At 41.8% G+C, this 8897-nt stretch overlaps 1 protein-coding gene across 5 annotated transcripts in view; it reads left to right on the top strand.

The window, feature by feature from the left end:
* The first annotated feature begins 234 nt into the window (after positions 1-234).
* LOC115108336 (transducin-like enhancer protein 4) overlaps positions 235-8897 on the top strand; it is a 103880-nt gene continuing 95217 nt past the window's right edge. For all 5 annotated transcript variants that reach the window (XR_010460928.1, XM_065009019.1, XM_065009020.1 and 2 more), the window contains exon 1: positions 235-974. Coding sequence is in view for 4 of the 5 variants with exons in the window: in XM_065009019.1 (XP_064865091.1) it covers positions 951-974 (24 nt within the window). In the remaining variant the exon portion in view is untranslated. The remainder of the gene's footprint in view (positions 975-8897) is intronic.

Below are 8897 nucleotides of genomic sequence, written 5' to 3'. Positions count from 1 at the left end.
TGTGTGTGCACTCATATCTGTAACGATAGTGTGTGAGGATGTGTATCTCTGTGCCTGTCTCTTTGTGCATGGCTGATTGCTTTGTCCATCTGACCACAATTGAAAGGGTATCTCTAGCTATCTCAGTGTCTGTGTCTCTATCTCGGTCGCTCCACCTTAAGTAGAGCTTTAGCATGCTGTTGTGTTTGTGTTGAAGCCAACAGGCACAATATATTACAGTCTAGGGCTCGCTGCTGAAAAGCCTGCTGGATCTTCTAGTGACCTGCTGTTCTTTCCTGCTTTCCTGTGTTTTTTCCCCTTCAGATTTAGATTAAAAACAAAGCTCTCTCTCTCTCACTGTTTTTTCTCCCTCTTCTTTTTCTTTTCTATTCCAACTGACAAGCCAACCCTTCAGTTTCGGGTTCTGTGCTCTCCTATAAGAAGAAAAGGGGAGTTACTGTAGATTGTTGGTGTATTTGGATGGAGGTGTGTAGTGTACTGTTTGTATCTTGTTGGTGAAGGGACAGGGAAGGGGGGTACATAGGTGTAACGCTCGAGTTTCACTGCCATGTCAGTGCGCGTGGACTCTAACTGATCACAGTGCGAGAGATTCAGAGCGAAAGGAGAGTGTGACTTTGGTTACACCGAGGAGACAGAAAGAAGGAAAAGGAGTTTGGGGATCCGTTTTACCGTGAGACTTGTAGGATGCACTGACGGACTGAGCTCTCCCAGCTGTGTCGACAGGTTCCCGTGTTGGAGAGACAGACAGAGAGGAACAGAAAGAAGAGAAAAAAGCGGGACTGGGCAGGAGTGAGGACTACTCTTTCCAGCCTTGCCTGAGCCCAGACCAGAGCAGGGGGAGAGATCTGGACTAGGCTGTGTTTCTGGTTGAGGGTAGAGGAGTGGAGGGCCAGGGGACGGGCTCTGACCTGGCCATCAAACAGACCGTGAGCATCTCCTCTCCTGGGACCATGTACCCTCAGGGCAGGCATCCGGTAAGTGACACCTCTCTATCTGAATACTGCTCAGTAACAAGGTCAGAGACTGCACTGAGGGACAGAGACATGGAACAGTTATGGTGCTTAAAGAGATTCCTTCAAACACACACAACACACACACACACACACACACACACACACACACACACACACACACACACACACACACACACACACCCTCCTACCCTCCACTGTCTATCCCCTGTCACCTGCACCCAGGTGCTGTTGAGAGCAAGTTGAGAGGTAGTTGTTTGGGTGGTATAGCTGCCTCCCACTCTAGTGTGTGTGTGTGTGTCTGTCCTGTGTGTGTGTGTGTGTGTGTGTGTGTGTGTGTGTGTCCAGGAATAGCGTGTTATAAGGCAGAGGGATATGTATTCCTCTCCCTTCCTCCCCCCATCCCTCCCCTCATTACTATAGTGTTGGGGACTGAAGGATGGAGCTGGAAGAGGGGTGGGTTTGACCACACATGCGAGAGAGACAGACACAGAGAGAGACATATACAGACATGAGGTCTAGTCGCTATAATCAGATGTGTTGTCTGTTTCTTTGTATCTGGTGCAAATGGGTCAGTGGACACTCCATTTTCAGCCTGCAACCACAGAGAATTATGGATGACATTTTCAGAAGAGGGGGCATGTGAAATCAATTATAATCACAGACAGAATGCAAATAAGTGGAATAGAATGGAAGCAAGATTGAGAGAAAACAAAGGCATTGTGAATTAGAAATTGAAATGAATAGGAGATCACACTGGAAATAGCTCAATACTCAGTCTGTTCTCTCTTTAGTCACATCAGAGGTTTTGTTCAGAGTTGTACAGTGTTTGTGATAAAGTTCAGTCCCAGATTGAGCCAAATCTAACAGATCAATACATACTTCTGCTGCCATTGGAACTTACTTCTGCTGCCTGCTGGTGTAATGGGATCTACAGCACAGAGAGGGTGGGAGGGTGCAGTGTGTGTGTGTGTGTGTGCGCTCACATTGTTCTACTAATGTCTTACGAATCAATGTCTTCATATTTATTTATTTGCAAACTATCACAAATACCCAGCCGCAAGTTGCCCAATGACTTGAGCCTACCATATGAGCTAAATGCCTTCTATGCTCGCTTCGAGGGAAGCAACACTGAACCATGCGTGAGAGCACCATCTGTTCCGGATGACTGTGTAATCACGCTCTCCGTAGCTGACGTGAGTAAGACCTTTAAACAGGTTAAAATTCACAAGGCCGCAGGGCCAGATGGATTACCAGGACACATACTCATGCTCTGATCAGCTGGCAAGTGTCTTCACTGACATTTTCAACCTCTCCCTGACCCAGTCTGTAATACCTACATGTTTCAAGCAGACCACCATAGTCCCTGTGCCCAAGACCGCCAAGGTAACCTGTCTAAATGACTATTGCCCCCAGCTATTTTAGAATGAGTCTTTATGACTAAAATACATTTTAGTCTTACATGCTGACCAAACCGAACACACGCCATCGTGCGCATGTTGATTTTGTTCACCCACACCAGAAGCGATCAGGACACACAGGTTGAAATATCAAAACAAACTCTGAACCAATTATATTAATTTGGGGACAGGTCAAAAAGCATTGAACATCTATGGCAATTTAGCTAGCTAGCTTGCTGTTGCTAGCTAATTTGTCCTGGTATATAAACATTGGGTTGTTATTTTACCTGAAATGCACAAGATGCTCAACTCCAACAATTAATCCACAGATAAAACGGTAAACCAAATCTGTTTTTCTCATCATCTCTCCTCCTTCCTTAAGGCTTCTTTTTCTTCTTTGGACTTTATATGGCGGTTGGCAACCAACTAGCATTACTACAACCTACCGGAGTGTGGACCTAAGTTCATCTTTCAATCACCCACGTATATGCTCCTAAAAACCAATGAGATGGGAGAGGCCGGACTTGCAGCGCGTTGAGCGTCACAAATAGAACCAATTTATATTTTAGCGCCTGGCCACGCAGAGACTCGCTGACACCCGCGAGCAGTGTGTGTGTGCAGTGATTGAATAACATGTAGGTGTACATTTATTTAGCAATGCTCATGTACACGATGTGAACGGTGTGGTCAGCATGTTAGTCACATTTTAGTAATTCCATCCTTCTTAGTTTGCTATTATCAGTCGACTAAAACTCTGTTTAGTCGCTTTAGGGACTATGGACGTTCCATTTGATTTCCAAATTGTTTTGACATCACCCCTTTTGATTTGAACGAAACCTACAGTATACATATTTTCCCATGGTGGAAGTGGTCAGAAACTAACTTTTGGGACCTGAATACCAAAACATTTAGGAGATAGAAGTGCCCAAAAATAAAACTTGCACCCTGTCTTTTCCTACTGATAACGTCTGTATTGAGGGAAAACGGTACTTACTACGACTGTGATATGTGGTTGTCTCAACTAGCTACAGTATCTTAAGATGAATGCACTTACTGTGAGTCGATTTGGATAAAAGTGCCTTCTAAATGACCAAGATACATCCATGTCTTCATAGTTGTTTTACCTTTAATGTCAATTATCTAAAAACGTGTTTAAAAAAAAGATACAAAAATGTGGATATGTTTTGGCTGATAAATGTACTAAAATGGGAATAACATTTAAATGTAAACTTTCAAATGGTAGCACAAAGATGGTTGGAAGTTCACACATTGGAGAATGTTGACTTTAATTGGAATATCAGTTGTTTGAAATCATACTGTTAATATTCCACAGGTAACCTATTGAAATCATCGAAATATAGATAATAGAAAATACATTTCCATTTAAGTTGACATTCGACAGTGGGTTGACCGGCAGCTATCTTCGTGGTAGTAATTGTAAGTTAAAATGACATTTCAATGATGTACCAGCTTAATTAGTGTTCTGAAGGGATATGTCCATTCTATGAATTATTTCTACAGTATGATTGAAATGACACTCACCCTGTATTCAGTATGTTGCACAAACACCTCAGATGATGTAAAAAAAAAGGTCTAAGCTAAAACATTTGAGAAGATGAAGAAAATCTCTAGTTTGACCAACCTGTTTGTAAGCTTTTAAATCAAATCAAGCTCAACTGTTTATCTTTTCCCGTGATGAAGATGTCCATGGTAGGGTGGTGTATGCAACATGGGTCAACTTTGAGCACCTCAATCTCCTAAATGTTTTGGCATTCAGTTCAAGAAGTCACTTTCTGACCTCTTCTACCATGGGCAAAATGTATGGAAAGTTTTGTTCAAATCAAAAGGGATGCGTTAGAAAAGTGATTGAAATCAAATGGAACTACAGGAAAGGGAGGGCCGAACATGATGCCCCCATTCACATCGATGGGGCTGTAGTGGAGCGGGTTGAGAGTTTCAAGTTCCTTGGTGTCCACATCACTAACAAACTATCATGGTCCAAACACACCAAGAAAGCCGTGAAGAGGGCACGACAACACCTTTTCCCGTTCAGGAGACTGAAAAGATTTGGCATGGGTCCCCAGATCCTCAAACAGTTCTACAGCTGCACCCTCGAGAGCATCTTGACCGGTTGCATCACAGCCTGGTATGGCAACTGCTCGACATCCGACCGTAAGACGCTACAGAGGGTAGTGTGTACGGCCCAGTATATCACTGGGACCAAGCTTCCTGCCATCCAGGACCTATATACTAAGCGCTGTCAGAGGAAGGCCCAAAAAATTGTCAGAGACTCCAGTCACCCAAGTCATAGACTGTTCTCTCTGCTATCGCACGGCAATTGGTACCAGAGCACCAAGTCTAGGACCAAAAGGCTCCAAGGATCGAACCCTTTTAAAAAACAATTCCACCTAAAATTACATACACAAATCTAACTGCCTGTAGCTCAGGACCTGAAGCAAGGATATGCATATTCTTGATTCCATATTTGAAAGGAAACACTTTGAAGATTGTGGAAGTGTGAAATGAATGTAGGAGAACACAACACCTGGTAAAAGATAAAACATGTTTTACATTTTTTGTTGTTGTTCCATCATCTTTGAAATGCAAGAGAAAGGCCATATATCCAGATAGAAGTCTTGGTGTAATTTAGAACTTGGCCAACAGATGGCAGCAGTGTGTGTACAAAGTTTCAGACTGATCCAGTGAAGCATTACATTACTACACTATATTTTGTAACAAGTCTGCCAGGAGTTTGCCCAAATGTGCCGAATTGGTCAATTGATACATTTTCAAGAACATAACTATAGAGAACATACAAAAATGCTATGGTAATAAAAATGTATGTTTACACACTCCCAGGAATGTCATAAATGATGGATAAATAGCTTCCCTACAGAAAAAAACACTAACCTTCACACATCTAGATGGCCATGCAGGATGGTTGTGGAGCCAGATACAGCAGAGGTTCAAACTGTAGAACCCAGTTCCTACATTTGAATATAAAAATGGATTTTATAAGACAAAACTATGCTACATTTTATCTCTGGGACCCTCAGGATGACAAATCAGAGCAAGATTACTGAATGTAAGTACATTATTTACCTTCAGAGGTGAATGTATCAAACCAGTTGCCGTGATAAAAATGTGCTGTTGTTGTGCCCTCTCCTCAAACAACAGCATGATATTTTTTTCACTGTAATAGCTACTGTAAACTGGACACTGCAGTTAGATAAACAAGAATTGCTTTACGCTTTCTTAAAGACATGTCTATGAAAGTCCTGGAAAGTTTTCTGTTACTTACATCGTCATTCTAGTCACATTAGTGCACGTTAGCAATAACGCCCCGGTTTAGGGACACCGATCCCGTAGTTAACAGCTTCTACCCCCAAGCCATAAGACTGCTGAATTAATCAAATGGCCACCCAGACTATTTACATTGACATGCCCCCCCTTTGTTTTTACACTACTGCTACTCTCTGTTCATTATCTTTTTCTTTTACTATTTTTACTTTAGTTTATTTATTAAATATTTTCTTAACTCTTTCTTGAATTGCATTGTTGTTAAGGGCTTCTTAGTAAACATTTCACGGTAAAGGTGTACACCTGTATTCGGGAGCATGTGACAAATAAAATTTGATTTGACCTGACAAATTGAGGCTGTTCTGAGGGCAAAAGGGGGTGCAACTCAATATTAGGAAGGTGTTCGTAATGTGTTGTGCACTTAGTGTATCTTAAACGTATGTCTGCATTCAGATATGGATTGCTCTGTTCAATATCACATACCCTTCAATGTTTTGACCAGTGGACTGGGACAGGGATGCTGTTTTGATTTGCCAATTCATAGGCAAGTTCTCTGCATTTGATGCTACTAAGCCCATGAAACTGGCCCGCACGATTCTTGATATATTTAGCAAGCTTAGACTCCATGTCATCAGAACTTGTGTACATCGTCTATTATGTCATAGGCTCTCTTTCGGACACAGGTACGTACATGTTTGTTTTCTTTTTTGTCAATGTACCTCTTCAGTGTCATAGTCAATTTGTTTATCCCTTGCTGCTGCTCAAATGGACTTCTTCCCTTCTCTCACATCCTTGGCTCCTCTCTCAAGAACCCAAAGGGGGGTCAGACCCGTGCTTTTTTTAATGTTTGTATACACAAGGCGTGATGATGTCTGCTCTGTGTATCAATAAAAGTTCACTATCTTGAGTTCATATGCATGACACATTGCAAAAACACTATGCATATTATGCATAAAACTGTCAAAATGTAATCATAATTTGTATGGGATATGGTGGCCATTGGCTAAATTTACTCCAAGGCAAACATTTTGACTATATTAGCCCACACAGCTACAAGGATGCACTTTCATGCTAGTTTTAGGACCTCATATTGTAGCGTATAGAGACCCCAACTGAAGTACAAAACAATCTTAAAACTTTATACTTTGGTTTAGATACAGGCATCATGAAACCTATAACCCAATAATTCATCTGACTTTATGAAAAACATTTTTAGGGACCTTACCACTTTTTCCATGTGGTTTCTTCTGTCAAAGACTTGATGAAATGATTACTTACCTCACTGCCCTTACATCCACTGACTAGTGACCACTTTGTCTGTACCTAGAGGGATTCACAGCATGGACTTAAATTTAACATGGTATTATATGATGTTAAACACAGAAGGAATCCTTGTAGTTTACATATTTTGGTTGTTTGGTGCAGGCTTTGGTGGAGGACATCAGCTCCTGCTCGCTTAGACAGAGAGAGAGTGTGTGTGTGTGTGTGTGTGCGTGTGTGTGTGTGTGTGTGTGTGTGTGTGTGTGTGTGTGTGTGTTGACTGTGAACACCCCCCACAGTGTTGTGATAGAAGGTGTCTGGAGAGAGTTGATCTGGCCCTAGACTGATCCTGATCTGATGGGAGCAGACTCGCACAGGAGGGAACTTACCGCAGGCAGACATGGGCAGCGTGTGTGTGTGTGTCTGAGTCTGTATCTGTCTGTGTGTGTGTGTATGTGGCAGGGACAGAGAGCCTACTTACTGCTCCACCTGGGTGCTATTGCCATGTTGCAGCACTGCCTGGCACTGTGCATATGCGTGTAGGCATGTTTGTGCTTGTGTATGCAACTGTGCATTCTGTTCTTTGGCAGAACTGGAGTGGAGAGGCAACGGAAAGGTTCATGCTCCCCATGACTATTCAGAGTCTGCAGAAAGGAGCTTTTCACAAACTTAACTATTAGTAATCTCTCACTTCCCTAGTAAATCTGGCCTTGTGTGTCTCCTGAACTTTAGGCCCGTATTAATACTATAGCTGGGTCCTGTCTGTACTGGGTCTGTCCTCACTCTTCTAGGCCTCTAAAGGTAACAGCCAATTAAACAAACCAACACACAAATCACATATGTTCCCTTAATGGGGGTAGGGCGCACGGTGGCGTGCGTTAACTCTGTCTCGCTGTTGTGTAGTTCGCTTGTTTTTCTCTGGACACATCTGTATTGTTGGGCTTGTTTTTCTGTTTGTACATCCATACTTCAATGAAATACATGTACAGTACCAGTTAAAAGTTTGGACACGCCTACTCATTCCAAGGTTTTTCTTAATTTTTTTACTGTTTTCTACGTTGTAGAATAATAGTGAAAACATCAAACTATGAAATAACACACATGGAATCATGTAGTAACCAAAAAAGTGTTCAACAAATCAAAATAAATGTTATATTTGAGATTCTTCAAATATTTGCACACTCTTGGCATTCTCTAAACCAGCTTCACGAGGTAGGTACCTGGAATGCATTTCAATTAACAGGTGTGCCTTGATAAAAGTTCATTTGTGGAATTTATATCCTTCTTAATGCGTTTGAGCCAATCAGTTGTGTTTTGAAAAGGTAGGGTGGTATACAGAAGATAGCCCTATTTGGTAAAATACCATTTTATGGCAAGAACAGCTCAAATAAGCAAAGAGAAATGACAGTCCATCATTACTTTAAGACATGAAGGTCAGTCAGTTCGGAAAATTTCAAGAACTTTGAAAGTTTCTTCATCGCAAAAACCATCAAGTGCTATGATGAAACTGGCTCTCATGACAACCGCAACAGGAAAAGAAGACCTAGAGTTATCTCTGCTGCAGAGGATAAGTTCATTAGAGTTACAAACTCAGACATTTTAGACCAAATAAATGCTTCACAGAGTTCAAGTAACAGACACATCTCAACATCATCTATTCAGAGGAGATTGCATGAATCAGGCCTTCATGGTCAAATTCCTGCAAATAAACCACTACTAAAGGACACAAATAATAAGACGAGACTTGCTTGGGCCAAGAAACATGAGCAATGGACATTAGACCAGTGGAAATATGTCCTTTGTCTGATGAGTCCAAATGTGCAATTTAAAAAAAAATCCACCCGCTGTGTCTTTGTGAGGTTGGAGCGAGCGGTCGCATCTGCACTCGGTCCGCAGATGGTCCGCAGGTAGTATTACATTTCATTACATTTCATTATAGTACAACGGTTTGATTTGTCTAATCTTA

The sequence above is a fragment of the Oncorhynchus nerka genome, linkage group LG24 (assembly GCF_034236695.1).
Source record: "Oncorhynchus nerka isolate Pitt River linkage group LG24, Oner_Uvic_2.0, whole genome shotgun sequence".
Taxonomy (NCBI): Eukaryota; Metazoa; Chordata; class Actinopteri; order Salmoniformes; family Salmonidae; genus Oncorhynchus; species Oncorhynchus nerka.
The sequence above is the reverse complement of the archived record's forward strand: the minus strand, read 5'-3'. Positions and strand labels throughout refer to the sequence as shown.